At 47.9% G+C, this 22017-nt stretch overlaps 1 protein-coding gene across 8 annotated transcripts in view; it reads right to left on the bottom strand.

Moving 5' to 3' along the window:
- The window catches only part of NEO1 (neogenin 1), a 165835-nt gene that overhangs the window by 19989 nt on the left and 123829 nt on the right, over positions 1-22017 (bottom strand). For 7 of the 8 annotated variants that reach the window (XM_032750345.3, XM_032750344.3, XM_032750342.3 and 4 more), the window contains exons 9-18: positions 18338-18492; positions 17628-17776; positions 16134-16272; positions 12558-12607; positions 12014-12158; positions 10158-10268; positions 7341-7535; positions 6684-6779; positions 5452-5675; positions 1432-1570 (exon numbers count right to left, since the gene is read on the bottom strand). In XM_032750345.3, coding sequence (XP_032606236.3) covers positions 1432-1570; positions 5452-5675; positions 6684-6779; positions 7341-7535; positions 10158-10268; positions 12014-12158; positions 12558-12607; positions 16134-16272; positions 17628-17776; positions 18338-18492 — 1403 coding nt within the window. The remainder of the gene's footprint in view (positions 1-1431; positions 1571-5451; positions 5676-6683; positions 6780-7340; positions 7536-10157; positions 10269-12013; positions 12159-12557; positions 12608-16133; positions 16273-17627; positions 17777-18337; positions 18493-22017) is intronic. The other variant, XM_032750343.3, reaches the window with a different exon arrangement.

A 22017-nucleotide genomic window follows, 5' to 3' on the forward strand; every position in this document is an offset into this window, starting at 1 on the left:
ATCCCTGGGATGAAGAGCTGGGAACCAGGCACAGCCAAAGCCCAGGAGTTATTGTAACTATTGCCCAAAATATCCTGCAAAAATAGGATTCAGAGGAAACAAAAATAGAATATCAGGAGTAGCCCACAGGAGATGAGGAATACACAGCCAACACAGAGCCCAGAATTCCCTACTTTCCTTTCAGGAGCAAATCCTACACAACTTCTCTGGAGTATCTCGAAATAATGAGCCACTCACTCAGGAATTTGGCCAATATTATAAATCACAAGATCTGTTATGAGAAAATATATTTAGCCTTTTTTATTATTATTTCTGCTTTAAATTTTCTCCTTAGTTCCCCAGCTTTTGGGTCATATTTGCAAATATTCTTTACAAGCACTTCAACCTGAGCCTTCCTCTTTAAATGCACTGAGCCCTCCTGCATTGTGCCCTTGCTCAGGGGCTCTGTGTCAAATTCTCTTTTAAAAAACTTTATTTGTGCAGCTTTTGCAGTCCCTGCACTCGGAGCAGAGTTATGGCTGAGGATTGAACACGTGTCAGCACAAAAATCAAATGCAGTGTTTAATGTGGGCTGGCAGTAGTGGGATGGGAAAGGAGCCCCAGCCCAGAGCTGGCCCCACATCATGGAATTCCCACCCAAAACCACGACAATATTTTCAAAAGCAACTAAAGCTCACTGGGACTTCAGAGTAAGTTCACAGAGTTCAGATTTTATCCTGGGTTTGCTTTTTCTTAAGCAGAAATTAAAGATTTTCTATTATAGAATATCTGGAAAATCTCACAAATTCTTTGCATGATTGATTTTTTGGCTGTATTTTAATTTAGAAGGAGAACTCTGGGCTCATTTGGACAGGCTTTTTGTCGTCCCAAGTCCATGTAAAGAGAGCCCTATGCATAATAGGCAGAGAATTTAATTGCCCAAAGTTCATTTAACACTGCAGGGTAAGAGCTAATGAGGGGCAGGTCAGGGAGAGGGCCTGGCCCTCACAGTCACTCCCTGGGCCTGAGCTTTTCCTGGCAGCTACAAACCCTCCTCTCTTCTGCCCTGAACAGGAATTTAGGGCTCATTTGGATGTCTTAATGCCTGCTATGACTTTTTTGTCTTCATTTGCCTCATGCACCTTCTCACTCTGTAACAATTATCATCACATTTAGAGCAAATTTTAATTATTTGCTGAAGTGTTTTCTTTGTATTTGCTGCTAACGTGCTTTCTGTGAGACTTTCTTCTCTCCTGCCCATGAAGTGTGGTACATTATTCATGACTCCTCTGTAATTTGATGTAAATTCTCCTGCAATCATCCCTTGCAATTTTCAAGTATGTTGTTGTTTTTTAATCAGAATTTCTGGCTGAACTATTCAGCCCCCCCAGCACGTGTTAATCAGCAGCACCATTTCAGGTGGAGGTTTCTCTAGGAACATCCCAGGAGTACCTAATTCAAAGGTTGTCCCGTGTGCTGTCATGCTCCAGGTGCTGGATCTCCTGCCCTTGGTCACCATCACCGAGAACTCGTAGAGGGTGTTTGGCTTCAGCCCCGTCACCAGATAGCTCAGAGTGGTGGCATTTGCAGTCTGAAAGGGAAAGCAGGGTCAGCACTTCCCAGAGCACAGCCCTCAGACAGCCCCAGCCCATTTCCATAACCACAGTCATTAATTCAGGCTGGTTCTTCTCTGTCGTGCAAATTCATTAATCAAATATCAACGTTTATCCTCCACTAGAAATTCTGCAATCAGCAGGAGCACTTAGCAGCAGTCAATTGGAAATGAAAAAAACCAATACAAGGGCCAGGGCCCATTTGTTATGCCGTGGTTAAACCCCTGTTTACCTGGGGGTTCGTTTACAGCATTTCATTAACTCTTCTGGCTGGGGAAAACAAAAAGCACAGCAAGGAACAATCCTGCCTGGAACCTGGAGCTGCCTCCCAGATCCCTGCTGGAATTTCCAGAACAACCTTAAATGTAAGGAACCATCAACTAAAGATACACTTGTGAGACTTGAAGAGAATGAAGCTTTACTTAAATGTAGATTATTCTCAGAAAAAAATTATCATTTAAGATCACACAAGGAAACTACACGTGGCTCATAGTGGAGTTGGTAATTCAGGACTTATGAAGATCTGGTATTTGTTATCAATGGCTTCAGCACCAACAGAATGCACTGGAGGCCCATGGAACAGAGGGAAAGCTGTGTTTACAGATATGTATATTCCTCACCTTGACCTGCAGTGGTGTAAACACAGAATTAAGGAGCTGTTCCAGGATCTGACAGGGCCATCCAACAACTGCAACAGGCACTGCCTCCAGAAACCACTGAGTGCAGCTGATTTATTGCCAAGGTAAAGGCACAAAGGAACCCTGAGACCTCCAAGATCTTAATTTCTTTTTTCTTACAAGGGATGGAAGTTCAGGAAATGGTGATCCAAGGGATGGCAGGGATTTGTGCCCGGGGCTTTGCTGTCTGTGGCCAGACAACAAAGACTCCTAAAAGGAATTAAAATTAAATCCTCCATTGGCTTTAGGCCTCTCCTTGGTACACACTCAGTGCAGTTTGGAGCGGGTGGGACTGGGGCACAGCTGGAAGGGCACAGCTGGAAGGGCACAGCTGGAAGGGCACAGCTGGAAGGGCACAGCTCCCTGGGGACAGGCCTTGCTGGCAGGGACGCAATGACAAGTCCAAGGCAGGAATCTCTCCCTCCCATCTGGCATTCCCAGCTGCCTTACCCCAAAAAGCTCTTCCTCTCCGGGATGCTGGAACTCCCAGCAGTATTTAAGCATTGCAATATTTGTATTATTTGGTGTGGCAGCTGGGCTCCTTTTACAGGTGAAAGTTCTGGTTTCCATCTCTGCCTTTGACTCTTGGGATCTTTTCGTTCCCCTGTGCATCCCACTGAGTGTAAATGACACACCTGAGCCCCCCTGAGTGTCAGACTCCACAATTTAACAAAACTTCATTATTTTTAAGATCCCAGCCTATCCCACAGTACCAAGGCCTGCTCACCTGCTAGAAACAAACTCCATAAATATTACCCTGAACAATTTGTTTCTCTTTCCTGCAGTCCTAAAAGATCCAATATTTAATATTTTCATTGATTCCTGATGGATCCCAAGACAACCCCAAACACCATCAAGGGGGCTTTGGAAAACTGCTCCACTGTTACAGTTTTATAAGTTGTGAGTTTTACAGTGCTTCACTAATAAGGTACAAAATGGAGCTCTATTTCTCTCTTCATAAGGTCTTTTAAGGATAAACTGTCTAATTAAGAAATGATACTTAAATTATTTTTATTTTTAACTTAATAACTAACTACTTGTGAATGGCAATGTGGGCTTTTTATCCAATTACACAATACTACTCAAATTCATGAAGAACAAGGTAAAGAAGACTAGCTTCTGTTATAAAACTTTCATCTTGCTTTATATATATTATTATATTCTTAAACTTTCAACCCTATGTTTTCTACTGTGTGACATCACACACTTTATTTAAACTATACACTCATCATTCTAGTTCTGTTATTCAGTTTTGGGAGCTTTTTCTATGGCTTCAGGTAAAATGTAGTGTTCTTCTGGGGGTCAGTGTCTGACAGCATAGAAAGTCTCAAAGCACAGGAGCTGCTTCCCATCTGCTCCTGAGTTTCCAGGCTCAGACTGGCACAATCCTGCACTGAGGACTGAAATCCTTCACTGCACTGAAATCCCTGTTTTCCTCAGCTTCCTGCACAAACAAGGGAAGGGAGGAACCACTGGTGGCAGGAGCACACAGCCTCTTCCTCAGGAGTTTGTGACAGGAACAGAACATCTCAGAGAATGGTCTCAACAGCCAATTTAGGGATGAGAGGGAGAATGAAGCCCCACTGAGCTGAGCAGATGCAACTCTGGATCCTGCAGAGGTGACAGGACAAGCACTGCACTCACTGCAGTGAGGTTCTCAGCCTGACTGAGACCCAGCACTCCCTGCACGGTCTGACCTCCCAAAAAACATCCAGCAGGGCAGGAGAACATTTCCACCAGAAACAAGGGGAGGAAAGCAGGATGTGGGTTCTCCAGACACCACAGGTTACACGTGACTGGAGCAAATTCCTCAAACTTCTCTCCTTCAGGCAAATCCTTTCTACATTTTTGAGTAATTTTAAATTATATTCCATCACTCTGTGTTGGTTTTGGTCGCAGTAAAACTTGTTGCCCACTGACCACCAGCACTGCAACAGCAGGAATAGTAAATTTACTATTACAGTCCATCTTCTATTTTATTCCATTCTTTTAAGTTAGTTTATTTCATTAGTTAGTTATTTCATTATTTTAAGCAATTAGCTAATGAAACTGCAGCTTTATTTAAACCACTCCTGAGACATCCTGTGCACATGACTCAGGAATGTGGCTCAGAAGTAACTTGCCTTTAGAGGAGGAATACACACATATTTACATCTTTTCATTTCAATAAAGAAAAGATCTGGATTATAACAAGCTGGCTCTGCAGGAGCATAAAGGGAGCTCCACTGGCTGGGTATTTTAACAACCAGTTCCTCTGAGTCTCATTACAAATGTGAAATCTGCAGTCAGCAGCTCTGAACTCGCTGGGTAACTCCGAAAATTAATAAAGAAATCCAACCAACCACCAAACCAAACCCTAAATCCAGTCTCCAAATCAAAACACATGGAAATGGAGGAAGGCAAGGATGCAATAAAGTTTTTGTTGTGTATTTTGAAGCAAGTCAGCTCCCAAAGGACAAGTTCACTATTAGGATTGTAGGAATTGAAAAGGTTCTAAAGGGAAACTCCAAACCATGGGGGTAAATCTGTTTTCCCTGCATGGCTCAGTGAGGGGCCCCAGTCACACACCCCTTGTACTTTAGTGACTCTCCAGAGGGGAGCCCACACCTCCCCCTCCCAGGGATCAGGGCAGGGGGAAGCTTCAAACTCTCACCGTGTCCACAGAGCAGAACAACTCTGGAAACTTCTGTTCCCTCCCTGGAGCAGCTCTTCCACTCACTCCCACAGCACCCAGCTCCAGCTCCTTCCCACAGGAGACACCAAAGAACTGCTCCCACCAGACCTGGAGCAATCCTGGCCCTCCAAGGAGCCCAGCAGTGCTCCCAGAGCCGTGCCTTCAGCTGGGAGTGGAGCTGGAGGGATCCTGTCCCTCCGAGGAGCCCAGCAGCACTCCCAGAGTGGAGCTGGAGGGATCCTGCCCCTCTGAGGAGCCCAGTAGCATTCCCAGAGTGGAGCTGGAGGGATCCTGCCCCTCTGAGGAGCCCAACAGCATTCCCAGAGTGGAGCTGGAGGGATCCTGCCCCTCTGAGGAGCCCAGCAGCATTCCCAGAGTGGAGCTGAAGGGATCCTGCCCCTCTGAGGAGCCCAGCAGCATTCCCAGAGTGGGGCTGGAGGGATCCTGCCCCTCTGAGGAGCCCAGCAGAGCTCCCAGAGCTGTTGCTGCCCTTGCCTGGCCTCAGTACCTTGTACTTGGTGTTGGCAGGGATGTTGGTTTTCCAGCGGACGGTGTAGAACCGCGCGTCCGTGATCTTCTGGTTCTTGGGCAGGGAGTTGTCTGCCCAAGTGATCCGGATGGTGTCATGGCTCAGGATGGAAGCCTGAACTCCCACCGGGGGCATCATGGGAGACGGATCTGGCACTGGAGTGTATGGAGCATTAATAACAAACAAATCAACCTCGGAAGTGTCTGGGCAATCCGTGGGGAAAAGGCCGTGGTTTAGAATTAAAAAGGGAGGAGGTGGCATTTTAATGTCAACCAAAACAAAAAAGAGGGGATGCAGGGAAATGCAATGAGATGGAAGGTGAGGAATGGAGAGAAAGAGAGAAAAGCTAGAGTTAATAGGTGACATCAGACTGGGCAATAACATCACTCTTGCATTGTCCTCCCTCCTCCAGACAATAAAACAACAAATCCCTGCTGGCATAGTCCTAATTAGTACTCAGGGCACTCAACCATGGCTTGGGAACCCCAAACACTCAGTCATTGTAACTTCATTTGCCTGGAGCGTCCACTGAGTCCTCTCCCAGAAAACAAAGAGAAGAACACAGAGCTGGAGCTCTGGATGGGCAGATGCCACTTCCCAAACTCACTGGGAACTTCCCAGAAGGCACCTTCAAAGGAAGGTTCCCAGTGAGAAACCAAATTGCAGTAACTGTGAAACTGCAATTCCAGCATCCTCTAAGGAATCTCCAAGCATTCCAGCTCATCAGGACTAACCCCAAGTGTTACACCTCCACCAAATTCCTGGGTGGTGTCAGCAGGCTGGGAGGGAGGCCAGCGAGCCATGCCATGGCAACAGCTCACCTGCACACTTCTCTGCTTAAACCCTTTCCTTTATGGGTTACAAAGCCAAAAAAAACCTGCCCAGATTTTGTTTAGTGTAAGTGACAACAGAGGGACACAAAGCAAACACAGGCATCATGTTCAAAAATCTCAGTGAAAAAGACCATAAACCCCAGCTCAGGGCCTTTGGAACTGCACCCATGTGGGCTGTGCTCAGGTGAGGGGGATGTTTGGAGTAAGAACATCCATTAGTAGCTGTCAGGTGAGTTTGGAATTTACAAATGAGCCCAATTTAGATGGTTTATCAGAAGGTGCGAGGCCAAGCAGTGACAGGGACAGAGAGCACGGGATGGACTGACAACCAGGACCTGCCTCACCCCCAGCCCATCCCAGCTGCGGGGCAGCACTCACCGGAGTGGGGCCGGGTCACAGCGCTCTCGTACAGGGGGATCCCTTCCCCCACGTTGTTGAAAGCTTTCAGGGTTATCACGTAGTGGGAGCTGGGATCTGAAGGGGAAAAGAAATCAGCACAACCAATGAATCCTGGTTTCTGCTTCTCCATACCTTCTTTGTTCCCTATTTTAATTTTGAACTGGAGGAAGTCTCCACACAGACCTTTTGTCCATGGCCACAGAATCCCACACTGGTTTGGGTTGGAAGGGACCTTAAAGCCCATTTCATTCCACCCCCTGCCTGGGCAGGGACAGCACAGCTCAAATTACAGTTACAGCACAGCCTTTACTACCTTTAAGCACAGCCAAATCAGGAGTGAGAAAAACAATTTAGAAGAACAAAACAAAAACGACTCAAACCTCCAATTTGATGGAATTCCCAATATTGCTGTTTCTCTCACTTTCAGACTATTTTACCTCCCACAGAGGGTTCTGTGGAGGGGTGAATCTTTATTTTCCTTTTAGAGGAGCCACCAGTGAATCCTGGTGACATTTCAGTCCCTTTTTCTCCCGCAGCTCCGCAGGGAGCACAGTGAACTCAGGCTGCTGCTCACATGGAAGCTGTTTCAGGAGCGCTGAGGGAGGCTGGGGCACAGCTGCCATTCCCTGCACTCACCCAGGTTCTCAATGGTGTAGTATCTCTGTTTGTAGTCCACCTTGATGGTCTGGGCGTGGGGGCTGCCGATGCCGTAGCCGATGGCGTAGCCCCTGACCACCACGTCCTGGTTCTCGGGCGGGGTCCAGCTGACCACGATGCTGGTGACCAGCGGGCGCACGTGCAGGGAGCTGGGCACCTCGGGCACACGGCTCTCTGTGGGACAGGGAGGCAGAGCAAGGCCTTCTCTCAGATAAAGGCAGTGACACGGAGAGCGTGAGGCAGGAAGGTCGAACAAAGCACTTCTGGGTGTTGGAATGAGCGCAGTGAAACTTTGGGGTGCAGCAGAGAGCAAAGAGCTCCAAGAGCAGAATGTTAATGTCACATTCCAATAGATTCACCCTTTAGAAGGCAGCACAGTTGTGCTGAAGCTTAGGGGGTTGGGATGGTTTTTTATCAGATCTGTTTAGGCAGATCCATGTTGCCCATGTCACCTAGTTTTATCCCATCCTTCCCCTCCACAAATTAATCTACTTTCAATTCCATCATATTCCTTATGTGGAACACTTCCTGGTGGGTATTACAGCAATTACATGGAAAAGAATTTTCCATCGCTTTTCTGGTGATGAAAGAAAAGTTCCTGAGCTGGTTGTAGCATTGAATAGGATATTCCATAGCTTTAAGAACTGCACCACGAAGGGTTCTCCTCACTTATCTTACAGCTGTCACTGCCTTGATCCTTGGATTCATACAATTCATACAACATAAGCAGGAACGACACAGAAAATGCAGAGTTCACATCAAACGGTCAAACCCTTCTCCCAAAAGCAACACAAGTCTCACCCCATCCCACAGAGACACGGAATGTGGATCCCTAATGCCAGAACACTTCCACAATGTGCCACCATAAGCCTCATATATTTCTCCTAAGAGGCTTTTCCCCACTGTTGACTGGAACCTAAAAGCAATCTGCCACCCATCCCTGGAGTGTCCCTAACTTTGGGTTCACTTCTCAAAAAGGAAATAAATCCTTTTGTTGGGTGCTGGTGGATTAGGGATAATTCCCACCCTATAACTCCCCACTCCAAATGGAATCAAGGACTTGTGCTTCCTGCAGGGATTTCTTTTTAATGAAACACACTGCATTTCTCAACAAACATTTAATAAAGCACCACAACAGGATTAGCTGGATCACAGCACAGGCCTGGCCCCCAGCCCAGGGAGCTCTGGGGCTGCTGCTGACACAGCCCAGCAGTTCCAGTTCCCAACTATTAAACACAGCAAAGCTCCAAGGGCAGCACGAGAGGTGACATTTCCACTGCACTGGGGACAAACTCTGTACAACTGTTCAACACCTCCTGCTCTGCACTCAGGGGGAACCTGCTCGACTTCAGCATGGAATTGCAACACTCCTGCTCCCCTTTACATCCATGGGACTCTCCTGGGAATTATTTTCTATTTAAACTCAAAAAGCAGGTGTGGAATAAAAAGAAATGATGCCTCATATGTCTGTTAACCCAAGAAATGCACAAGGAGCTGTAAATGCATTGACATGGTGTTAAAATTATTCACATGAGCTTTCTAAAGAAAGAAACCCAAGAAACACAGTGTGCACACACAGATCTCACAGGTGTATGCAGAGTTATATGAATATCATGTTATGTTGTCTTAAATGTCAACTTTTATTACTTTATTCAATGGAAAGAATGTGAAGGAAGTCAGATTTCCTGCAACATTCAGAAATGAAAAAATTTAAAGGATAAAGCCAACAGGGAAGGAAAATTCTTCTTCCTCCTTCTGCCCTGCTTAAATTTAAATTTAATCCTGGTGGTGTCCTCTGGCAAAATGTTGTTTACTCCAGTTCAGGGACACTTCCATTGCCCTGTGAGGTGCTCATTTACAGAACTCTGCCCCACTCTGGGGACCTGGCAGGTCCAAGTGTGTCACATCCACTAAGGGCCAACAGACACACGGAGCAAGGGATTTCCAGTACCCACATCCCTGACTGCTCTGCTCACACCTGAGAAGGAGCAGCAGGATTAAGCTGAGCATCAGCTTTGCCCAGACAGAGATGGGAGAAGGGTTCTCCAGGCTTCCCAAGCCAGCTGCTGAAGGATCCTCCAGCAGCAGAGAGCAAATCTTGACCCATTTCCATTATTGCACCTCTCAGCTACCAGGATGGCTGAGCCTGCTCTGACACAGCACAAAAATCCATGGGCTTGGTGGAGCAGACCCTCTGTTGAGGAGAACCCTTTACAGCACACGCAAAGAGCTTTGGAATATCCCATTTAATGCTCCAACAAGCTCAGGAACCTTTCTGCCATCATTGGAATTTTCAGTGTAATTATTCTAATACCAACAATTCCAATATAATTTGTATTAAATACCTACAACAGAATTTCTAATGGGAGATGTGGCGCAGAAAATATAGAAAATATAATTAGAAAATATAATTAATCTCCCTTTTCTTCTGTGCAAAATAAGTTACTGTGGGTCAAAGGAAGCACTGCACCAACATGGGGGTAAGACAGCAAAGGGCTGCGGCTGAGAACATTTTCCATTATTTCTTTCCTACTCTGACATCTCATTGTCACTGTGAATGAGCATTAACATACAGCACTAGGAAGTGTAGAAGCAGCTTCATTTCAAGCCACCGTTATTGACTTGGCAAGAATTTTCTGTTACAACACCAATTGATGTCAGTCCTAAATAAAGCCCATTGTACACGTAGAACAGAAGTGAAAGCACAGAGGTTTGCCTCCCAAAGGGGCAGCCAGGCGTTGGTGAGATGAAATGAACAGATCTCCCCATTTTGCTGCCCAGCCCAGGGTCTCTCACCGTCCAGGTCGCTCTCGAAGGTCTCGGCTGACACCCAGTCGGTGGCGGGGCCGGTGCCGTTGATGGTCATGGCGGCCACGCGGAAGCTGTACTCGGTGCCTCGCTCCAGCCCTGCAGGACGGGGCAATTCCCAGAGCTCCATCAGCACAGCAATTCCCAGAGATCCCACAGATCCCACAGCTCCATCAGCACAGCAATTCCCACAGATCCCAGAGCTCCATCAGCACAGCTGTTCCCAGAGATCCCACAGCTCCATCAGCACAGCAATTCCCAGAGATCCCACAGATCCCACAGCTCCATCAGCCCAGCAGTTCCCAGAGATCCCACAGCTCCATCAGCAGAGCAGCTCCCACAGATCCCAGAGATCCCACAGCTCCATCAGCCCAGCACTTCCCACAGCTCCACCACCTTGGCAATTCCCACAGATCCAAATTAAATCCTGGGAACTATGGATAACCCATCCTTCACTCCCACTGCCCCCACAGCATTAGCGCTGGAAGGGACTGGGAGGGCCTGTTTGCAGCCAGGCTTTAACTTAGGACCATGAATTAGTTAAATTAATTAGTTTTAAGAACAGGAACACTGCCACCACCACCAAACCTGGGGGTGGCACAGAGGCAGGAGGTGAGTGAACCCACACACTTGTTTGATGCATCTAAGAGTCTGTACTAAAAAATCAGAGCACTCAAAATTTGATATATTTAACCTCTCCAGGTTTTGCTGCTGGCAAAAATATACTGGAATTACAGGAATATCTCAATTCTGTGAGAAAACTGAGACTAAGTCACAGCTGGAGTTTCTGAGAAAAAAAATCAGTTATCTTGTTAGAAGTTCTTCCAGAATCACCCAGTTTCTTCTCTTTTGACCAAGTATTCATTTACAGAGTCAGTGCCATGCCCTCACGTACTGCTCGCTCCTGCTGAACAGAACTGCAGCTCTGGTAGCAACACATGACTGACACTAAGTGAGGGACTAGGCTGGATTTTTAAGTGTACAACAGGATGAAAGGCACTCCCTCTAGAATATTCCATGGACCTGAGGTGGGATATTCCAGGGATGCCCGAGGTCAGCTGTTCCCAGGGCTCAGAGCTGGGTCCAGGTGCCTGTGCCAATCCTGCCCAGCCCCTGCTCCTCTGCCCTCCTCCTCCTCCTCAGCTTCATCTCTGGCATTTGGGTGCACAATGAGCCCAGTCACCTTCTCCATGACTTTTATAAGCATTTTATAAGGAATCAGCCAGTCCACTTAGCAATTCCATGGCCAAATCAGGGCTAGGAATCAGGTCACCAGGCCCCAGGCACCACCTGCAGCCAAAGCTCCTTTGGGAGCTGCTTCTGTTTGTATTCCAAGGCAGGAACCCCATCCCTGAGTCCCCTAAACACAGCCAGGGAGGACAGGACCTCACAGGAACCCAATGGGATCCTGTCCCTGAGCCCTCTAAAAACAGCCAGAGGGGACAGGACCCTGCAGGAACCCAATGGGATCCTGTCCCTGAGTCCCCTAAACACAGCCAAGGAGGACAGGACCTTACAGGAACCCAATGGGATTTTGTCCCTCAACCCCCTAAACACAGCCAGGGACCCCAGGGAGGACAGGACCCCATAGGAACTCAACAGGATCCTGGCCCTGAGCCCCTGAACACAGCCAGAGGGACAGGACCCTGCAGGAACCCAGTGGGATCCCATCCCTGAGCCCCTGAACACAGCCAGAGGGACAGGACACTGCAGGAACCCAATGGGATCCCATCCCTGAGCCCCTGAACACAGCCAGAGGGACAGGACCCTGCAGGAACCCAATGGGATCCCATCCCTGAGCCCCTGAACACACCAGGCACCCCAGGGGGGCCAGGCCCTCTCACCTTCGATGAGCTGGGAGAGCTGGGTGCCCGCCACGCTCTCGGTGACGTCGCTCTTGCGGGACGCTTTGCGGTAGCGGATTTTGTATCCCGTGATTTGCCCGCTGTGGGTGCCGGCAGGAGGGGGCTGCCACTGCAGCAGGATGCTCTGGGAAAGGCAGCACAGGAAGGTATTGGGAAAAAAGTCTTTAGGAAGGCTTTTAAAAAACCCCTCCACACGCAATTCCAAAGGCACAATGGGAAAATATTTCATTTTCTCAAGGGCCCAAGACACTCCAGAAGTGTGTCTGTGTGTGTCCACACTGCAAACAACAGTGAGCAGGGATTCCAGCTCTGATCCTTCCATCAGCAGCACTGACACTGCATCCCATGGCCAGACCACAGCTGGGCTGCAGTATCTCCAAGCCCCACATTCAGATATTCTTTATAAAGAGCTCAGAAGCTGCATGTGAGGAAAAAAGACCCAAAGCAGCTCCAAAATGTGGCTAATCTAAGACCCCCCAGCCTTTTATTTACCCATTGCCAGCAGGAAATGCTCCAATCTTACCTTGGAATTCCGGGCCTCCAGCGTTAGATTCCGTGGTGGAGCACTGGGGACTGGAAACATTAAAGGAATTACAACCCCAAAACTTTCAAATATTGCATTTCCACCCCCACTACTCTCTGCTCTCATTTGCTATGGAAGTATAAACCATTCTGGTTTCAGGCAGCACATAAAAGAACTACCAATCCTCCCACAGGTACTTTATGACACAGTGAATGGCTAAGGACAGTTCTGTATTTTCGTCCTGAAGAAAAAACTCTTTATTCAGGCCTTTATTTTCCCACCTACTATCTAAATAAAATATGTTTTATATTTAAAAGCACTTCTCAAACTTTCAGAGAAAGTATCCCATCCAGCTCTTTCCCAAGGCAAATCTTTACTGAACACACTGTTTGACTGAGGGAACCCACGTTTAAATTTCTGGCCTGGATTTTGTTGTCCTGATTTTCTATAACAGGACACCTCTGAGTCCCCAGGGCCCTGTGACAGTGAGGAGGTGAAGAGCATCTCAGACACTGGGGCTGCCTTTGAACTCCTCTTTGCTTGTTCTTTACTCACTCCTCATGGCAGTGAAATCCAGGCAAAAAGGGAGTGCAAGAAAAACCCTGGGAGCAGGGAATTCCTTGTGGCTCCACAGCAAACGTTGGCCCCTGGCAGAGCTGAGGCTTCCCTGGCAGGAAGGGGAGGCTCCAGGGAAGCACAATGATGGGCAAGGACCACAGGGATAAAGAGGGATGAGGACTGCTCCAGCCTGCAGAATTCATCTTCCAAATAACTCAGCCCAGCCACAGTAAATCCCAGGGAACCCCCTGAGGGCATGAAGTGGAAGAAGAGTTTGTAAAGGACAAACCTCCCTCACCACCACCCCATGGCACAAATGGAGAGGAGCAGGATTTGCCTTCCCTTGCCAACTCAGCTGAGCCTGAAATCACCACGCCTGAGGATGGAGAGCTGGGGGCCTGAGAAGCAGCACAGTGAGAGGAGAGGATACAAAGCCAGGCTTTCCTTGCTCCTCCAGTGCCACCCCTGCCACGGGCAGGGACACCTTCTGCCAGCCACCTTCTGCTCCAAGCCCCATCCAGCCTGGCCTGGGACACTGCCAGGGATCCAGGGGCAGCCACAGCTGCTCTGGGCACCCTGTGCCAGGGCCTGCCCACCCTCACAGGGAGGAACAGGGATTTGCCATGGACAGGCATCTCCTGGAGTGGGACAGCACATGGAGAGCAGCCTGGCAGGAGCACCAGCACATGCTGATGGCTCAGAGACTCTGAGGGAAGGGCCTCAATCAGGCTCTGAGGCTCAGATTCCACTCCCAGCTGTAATCCCTGATCACAATTCCAGGAGAGGAGAAGCAATCCTCACGAGCAGCACATAAACCTGGGTTCAAATGGTAATACCTGCAGAGTTATCCCTGCAACAAGGCACTGCAGCAGATTAGGAGCAAAAACCTACATAAAAATGCAGATGCTTTGTTAAATCAGGGCTAAAGGAAGCTTAGGGAGAAATCCCTGCAGGGAACATGGAGATTGTTCCTGGACACCACAACAGGAAAACACGGGATGAAAATCTGCATAATTTTGGAAAGATTTGAGAGCTTGCCAGGGTTATGAGACTGCAAGAAGCAAGATGACATCCTTCAGAGAGCTTTAGAAAGTAAGTACCTATAGGTTAAGTGTGAAAACTGAAGCTGGAGAAGAAAGAACTCCAGGAAAACTTTAAAATTACACTGCAACTAATAATAAATTCTTCTTCAAACAACCAAGGAGCTGGCAGCCCTTTAGAGAAATCAGTGAGCAAATGGTCGGGGAGGGCAGAAAAGACAAAGATAAGGCCACTCAAGTCTCTCTTTGCATTTGTAATGAGGGAAAGGGAAAGGAGAGGTTTCCTTGACACCCTTCCAAAGGATTCCCATGGTCCCTCCAACTGCAGTGTCAGTGTAAGGGATTATGGAAGAGTCAGACACAGGGAACAGCAGCCTCTTGCCAGGGCCATGTGTCATCCATCTAGGAATTCTCAAGGAATTGGGGAGTGAAACAGCAGCAAGACTTCTGCAACCTCTCCCAGTTTATCTTGATACCAGAGGTGGCAAAGTGTTGCCAGCAATAAAATGGGACCACTCAAACTCCACCTGCTGGGTCAGAAACTTCCCCCAATCAACCAAAATAACAATAAAGCGTGAAATTGAGAAAGCAGGAGCTAGAGTAGGATCAGAATAGGGATTTCTCTGTCTTTCAAGGGAAATCAACTTTAAGCAATGAGGGGATGGCAGGGAAGGGCTCGGTGAAAGAAAGGCCAGAGCAAGAAGAAGTGGGGAGATGAGCTGGGGAGATCCCAGGGTGTGATCATCCTGTGGTAAAGAACTGCACAAAGACCTCAGGATGATTCCTCTCGGTGCTCAGAAGAACCCAAAAAGCTCCTCAAATGCAAGTAATGCCTCACTTCCACCTTTGGTACCATTTTAGTCCCCTCTACCTGCGTTTTTAAAACAAAGGAGAAAAGGAACCTAGAGAAAAGTTCAGAAAAGGGCACTAAAGGTTGAAACAGCTTCCACAGGAGAAATGGACAACATTCCTGTGTCTTTGGAATCTGGAAAATGGATGAACCAGGGAGACCACAACAAAGGTCCACAGAATGAGGAGTGGGACAGAGGAATAATCAGTGGACACTGAGTATTCCCTCCTTCAGGGGCACAGCCCCAGGCAACACGGGACCCCAACACAGAGCAGGGGCAGAACAGACAGAAAGGGGGGATTTTTCAGAGGAAATATGTCTGTGGAACCTTTGCCCATGTGATGTTGTGGATAAAAGCTGGTGTGGGTTCAAGAAGATGCTGACAGGGTCTCATGGAAGAGGAACTGAATTAGCAAATACACAGAAACCACTGCAAAGTTAGGAAGTGCCCCAGAAACAAACCTGGACCCACAGAGAGTTTGGAACAATATTCCCCTCTGCTCCTTGTCACTCCTGGGGAGAGGATTGCAGGCTCTGCTCCCTTTCTCTGTGAGTGTTCTTCTGTATAAACTTCTCTCTAACAAATAAAAGCTATCACCAACTCTGATCACTCTGCAGTTGCTCATGTATCTCTGTTTGCTCACATCGCCTCTGTATCTTCCTTATAAAAAATACTGACCCCACATCCTGCTCTCACCACTCTGTGCAATGGATTTAACAGTATCTGTGCTGCAGTGCAAGCACAGGAACACAATTAAAATGAAAGCACTCCAAAAACAAGAGTCAGCTCATATGTGAGAGAACCTAGAAAACAATTTGGAGTTGGTGCCTTCAGCGTATTTTTTTTTTCTGTCCACGCTCAGTGTAGGCTCAATAACCCATGAAATAAATGGCTGATGCTGGAATGAAGGACACCATTGTTCAGGAACCACAATCCCAGACCCTTCTGCAGGTGTAGCAATTTTCCTTCACCCAATTCTGGAAGGCCTCCGGGGTGATTTTGACCGTGAACAGCCACATGCAACAACGAACAAACCCCATAAAAGTCTGGTTAAAGATTCACTTGTCGGAAATTGCCAGATAAATCCTGGAAAAACCTCAAAATCCAAAGAAGTGGAGCAGCCTTACCATCTGACAGGGTCCGGACCACGACGTCGTGGGTGGAGACGCCGGGGCCGTGCTTGTTGTAGGCCACCACGCGGAAGCTGTACTCGGTGAACTTCTTCAGCCCCGTCACCGTGTGCGCCAGGCCCGCCACCTCCACGTCCTGTCCCCACAACACCCCCAGGCAGCCTCAGGTCAGCTCTGCTGATGCCTCAGCTTTAGCTTTTGTATTCTCACATCCTGTGCTGCTTTAGTGTGTGGGTCTGTGATTCATATCAGGGGATGGTGAGCTCTGTTCACAGAGCAGGGAGACAAAACAATTCCTGTTCTAGCTGAGGACCAAGGACCAGTGATCCAAATCTCAGCCCCAAGAGCACAAACAGCACGGACCAAAGAGAGAAAACAAGCAGGATGGGACTGCATGGGCTGGAGCTGGAATTGGATAATTAATATGCAAACGGGCCAAAACTTATAAAAGTGTGAGACCCCGTGACCGGTTGTCCATTTTTTGTGACCGTTTTGGGTTGTGCTGCCCAAGGTGGATCCATTGAGGCTTCTCAATAAATCCCTACTTTATTCTTTAGCTCAGTCTAGTCTCTGTTCTAGGTCAGCCTTTCCAAGGCATCACTGCAGTGCCATCAATACTAGAGTTCCTGCACAACCCATAGCAGGACTGACACCTCTGTGCTACCTTCAGGCACAGCCAGGACTGGGGAGGATGACAGCTCTAACTTTCCAGGAGAAAATTCTCCCTATTTAAATCCTAATATGACACTGGTCCTGGACATGGAAAGGGACCTGGAAACCATAACTCAAAACCATCATAATATATATCACTATAATTGAAATTGCGGGATGCAGAAGTACAAAAGGCAACAGCCCTATTTAAAAACTGATGTAAAAAAATATTCAAAAGCGAAGAAAAATATTCTTCCCTTTGCTTTTTAAAGCTGGAATGATATTGATATGCAATCAGATGGGAATGCGGCTGTGAGGAGGACTGGGATTAATCCTCATTATTCTCAGGTGACAGCCCATACTTTGACAGAACACACTGAATGCTTCAGTGGAATACTAAGAAAATTAAATTAACTGGATGCTCATCAGTATCAAAATATCAATCACTGGGTCCAAGAACTCAAGAAACCTTGGATTAGGGATCATGCCAAAATCAGTATTTAGCCTCAACTGCTAAATCCCAGCCCATAGCTCTGCAAGAATCTTTAATATCATCTGCACCAGAACAGCTCAATAATGATATGGCTGCTCTCTGCCTTCACCTCTCATGATATGATGTAATTCCCCAAAAGCTACTTGATGGTGACAAATATCAAATCAGGGCATCACCAATAAAATGGGTTTCATTCCCAGCCCAGACACAAACATTTCACATTGAAATTCTGATTTAAGTATTCCCACATGTGAGGCTAAAGCATTCAGTGTGTCAGAAAAGCAGACCCTCCCCAAGGTGTGTGCAGCCCTTCAGGGCAGTTTGAGTGGGTGCAGCAGGCCCTGTACCTGCTCCGTGTGCTGCCCCTTCTCCATGTAGTAGAGTTTGTAGTTCTGGATGTCCCCGTTGCCCGAGAGCGGCGTCTCCCAGGTGACAGTGACAGTGGTGGGGGAGCTGGAGAAGGCGCGGATGTTGGGAGCAGGGCCGGGCAGCTGGACTGCAACACAAGGGGGAACTCTGTTAGTCCTGAGCCTGGAGTGCTCACCTGGCCAGCACCCCAGGAAAAGGGGGATTTTTCCCATTGTGACATTCCACACGGATCCACCGCAGGGTGGAAGGTGGGACCAAGTTTCCAAAGGAGATCCTGCTCACTTTTGTCTAGAATGACCCTACCAAGTGACTTGATACTTGCCTGAAGTTTTCTCTTTTTCAGTTAATGGTATTTATTTGGCATTTGCCTGAAATTTCCTCTTTTCCAGTTAATGTTCATTAACTGAAAAAGAGAAAACTTCAGGCAAATGCCAAGTAAAAGCAAAAAAAGTATTCCTGTTAAGCAGTTTAGAGAATTTAGCATTTAGCAAAGAATGCCCCATCAGTTCTTAATGGCAACAATAAATCCCACAATCCCACCGACATGGAAAATCTTTGGAAACTGTGGTCTGCAAGCACAACTTTAAAAAAGCATCAGATTCTGGGAAAGGTTGTGAATAGGGAGAATAAAAAATAAAATCAATATCTATGGCAAATTGAGGAAAACCCCAGGAACATCCTGGCTCACCCTCGGGCTGTGTTGCCACCTTGAGCGGTGCCGAGCTCTCGCCGGGGCCGTGCCTGTTCTGGGCCACAACCCGGAACACATAAACTGTCTCTGGCATCAGGTTCTGGATCATCACCTGCGTCTCTCCAGGACGACTTGTGTTTTCCACACGCTCCCTTTGGGAAACAAAAGGGTTGGGCACACACAAAACCACTGATTAGTAAATGAGGAGTAGCTGCTCCTGCGGCGTGCCCCGTCTGAACGTACCCAGTGTGTAAATGACGTGGGATTTGCACTGTGCTCCCTGCACAACACCACAGGCGTGTGCCAGAAGTGCTGCTGACAAACTGCTCCCAATTTTGCAACTTCCCTTTGCACAAAACCGAACACACTGAAGGAACAGAATAAATTACACTTGACACCCACAAACTCGGAGTGGTTTCTTTGTTATTTCCATGACAGCAAGTGATAATTCACAGTGACAGTTTATCCTACAGCTCGGGAGCCAGCACAGAAACTATTTTAGCAGCATGCACAGTCTGGCGAGATTTAGGGCATTCCTGTTAATACTGTGGGGCTGCTTTTTGGGGATTTTTCAAAGGAGCTGTTTTAACATGCTCTTCTACCTCCAGCCTTGCCTTGGCTCCTCGCTGAAGTTTGGCTTTGTTGAGAACACCCAGGGCACGGCCATGGCACTGACACTGCTTCCACACAGAGTGGAGGTGAAGTGAAAATTCCGACCTCCAGCAGCTCCTGGAGACAGATCCAGGCTACCAGACCCCACCCACAGAAGGAACACACTTGGCATGGGAACGGGCATTTCTGTCAGGCCAGCATGTTGTGAGCTGGAAGCCCTAACCCAGCTGGGGACACACAGGGCATGTGTGGGGGCACCTGGAAGGGGCATTGCTGCTGCTCAGTGACCTCCAGCCAACCCTGGCACCGGAACACAACCTTCCCCCTGCGGAACGGGGCCTCTGCCAAACACCATCCAGGAAACTCCAGCTGTTCTTATCAGGGACTGAGGGGAACATTAGGAGATCAATCATTAAGCCAAGGGCAGCCTTTGTTTCCAGGCACTGCCCTGCACCTGAGCTGCTCGGGGCTGTGGCTGGGTAACGCTGCCCGTCCTTCCCTGGGAAGGCCCAGAACTCCAAAAGGAGCAATCAGGAACTTCCCACTGGGCACATGCAGGGGACTGGGCCTGCTGTGAGCACCATGCAGCCCCTCTGGGCTGCCAGGCTGCCCGTGGGACAGGGATGGGCAGGGACAGGCCAGCCTCAGCCCCACTGACACCTGTTAAAGCGCTTCTGACACAGGAACTCCAGCAGAACCATCCCAGTCTCCCCTTCCTCCCTTCCAGCCACTCTGCTTCAGTTTCTATCAGGGAAATAGGATCCCAAATCCCTCTTTTTTTTTTTTTTTTTTTTTTTGATTTAGCAGAACCTGGCTGAAAACATTCTGAAATCCCTGTTGGTTTCTGCACTATTAAACTGTATCTATAGAGAGGAACAATGCACTCTCTGTAACTAAATACCTATTTACATCCATTTGCTAGAATGTTCCCCTTCATAAGCTCAGCTAAAATGGCACTGCATAAACAGCTTCATTTATTTCAGCTTTTTATTAATTTTCATTGCTAATTTTTCCACTTTGAGAACAATGTTTTCTTGAAAACATTTCTCTAAGTGAAGCTTCCTTTAAGACATGCTGTAGCTACAAGGATGGGATCTGAGAGCCCAGCCTAAGTGCCAATGGATTCACAGCTGTGAGGTAACATCCAGCTCCCATTAACATGCAAAATATAGCATTTTCTGTCTCAAGTGCTGGTGCACTCCCTGATTTGATCTAAGAAAAAATGGTAATCAGCAAGCCCAGGTTATTATTTAAAATTAGAAAAAAAAATTATTTTACTGGAAAGACAACATTTACCAAAAATAAATAGACATGTCACAGTATTGCAAATTTTCAGTAATCACCAGGGATGTGGCTTCCCAACAGCTTGGTAAAAATAGGGAGAGATTAATCTAATTAAGTGCTAAGTGAATCCTTCCTTTATGGCTGTTCCTGAGGAGCCTGGAGCACCTTTTCCAACGTGCTCAGGTTGGGATAAGAGGCACAAGCAGATGGGCCCCAGGAATAACTGCAGCACCCTGCAGATCCTTACGATGTTCCACGACTCCACTCTAATCCCCAGTTAAGAAGCTTTGGAAACTCCAGTTCAGGTTCCCAGGAACTCTCAAGCACCCACAGGAAGAGCCTTCAGTGCAAGCCCAGGAGCTTGGCTGGGGAGGCCAAGGTTAAAGTTGCACTTCCATCTAAAAAAGCATCTCTGGGGAGCTGTTAGGGGGTGGATACTGTGTGTGCCAGCCATGCCAGCTGTGGGGCCTGGCAGGGAGCTCCAGAGGCATTCTGAGTGTGATTACACACAATTAACTCCATTTGCTGCGTCTGAAGCACACCACAGTTAATTGTGAATTCAGCAGCGTTTCAACATCCCACATGTGCAATTTACTACCTCAGAGCAGCAATGTGCCATTTTTATTCTTTTAATGTGCTATTATTTCTTTTTTTTTTGGTCCATATCTTGAAGTCAGGGGTTCTTCTGCCTGACTGCTTGTCTAAAGTTCCCTAGAATTAAACCTCCCTGCAGCACTTTTGAATTTTCACACCCTTTCCAGGGGAACTGCCTTGAGTGTGAAGTAAATAAATACCTGGGGATGAAATAACCTTTTGCAGCTGTGAGAGACAGTAACTTCCACCTGATCAGATTCCCCAGGTCCCCAGGGGGTGTGACAGGAAAGCCCTGGGACACCCCTTCATTCCCACCTCCCTGCCCCCAGGGGAGCCTCTCTGATGTCACCAGGCCAAGGTGGGACAAGCCATGGCTGGTGACACTGTGCAAGCCCTGGAGCAGAAATGTCCCCTCCATTGCTGCTTCCTCACTTTGCAATGCTCCTCTTGGAATCACAGAATGGGTTGGGTTGGAACAGAAGTGAAAAGTGATCCAGTGCCACCCCTGCCATGGCAGGGACATCTTCCACTGTCCCAGGCTCCTCCAAGCCCCAATGCCCAGCCTGGCCTTGGGCACTGCCAGGGATCCAGGGGCAGCCACAGCTGTGCCAGGGCCTCACCACCCTCACAGGGAACAATTTCTTCCCAATATCCCATCCATCCCTGCCCTCTGGCAGTGGGAAGCCATTCCCTGTGTCCTGTCCCTCCATCCCTTGTCCCCAATCCCTTTCCAGCTCTCTTGCAGCCCCTTCAGGTCCTGGCAGGGGCTCTGAGCTCTCCCTGGTGCCTTCTCTTGTCCAGGTGAGCACCCCCAGCTCCCCCAGCCTGGCTCCAGAGCAGAGGGTGCTCCTGCACACTTCCCACTATCCCAGGGTGCTCCAAGCCACATCCAGCCTGGCCTGGAGCACCTTGGATATCACCAAATTAAGGGAGTAACAGAAAAACAACATTTGTGAGGCAAACAAAATGTTATTAATTGCCTCAGTTAATTGCCATGAGCCTGGACAAGATGTCTATCCACAGGATTAAGGAAGAGCAGGAATTCCCCTCTGGAGTGTTTCCTGTTCCAAATGACTTTGCGTCTCACACTTGCATCAATAAAGTGAACAGATTTTCCCTTGAGTAATAAATCTGATAAGCCAATCTGCAATTAATTAAGCATTGCTCCAAATGAATGTTCACTTCAG

The sequence above is a fragment of the Taeniopygia guttata genome, chromosome 10 (genome assembly GCF_048771995.1).
Source record: "Taeniopygia guttata chromosome 10, bTaeGut7.mat, whole genome shotgun sequence".
NCBI lineage: Eukaryota > Metazoa > Chordata > Aves > Passeriformes > Estrildidae > Taeniopygia > Taeniopygia guttata.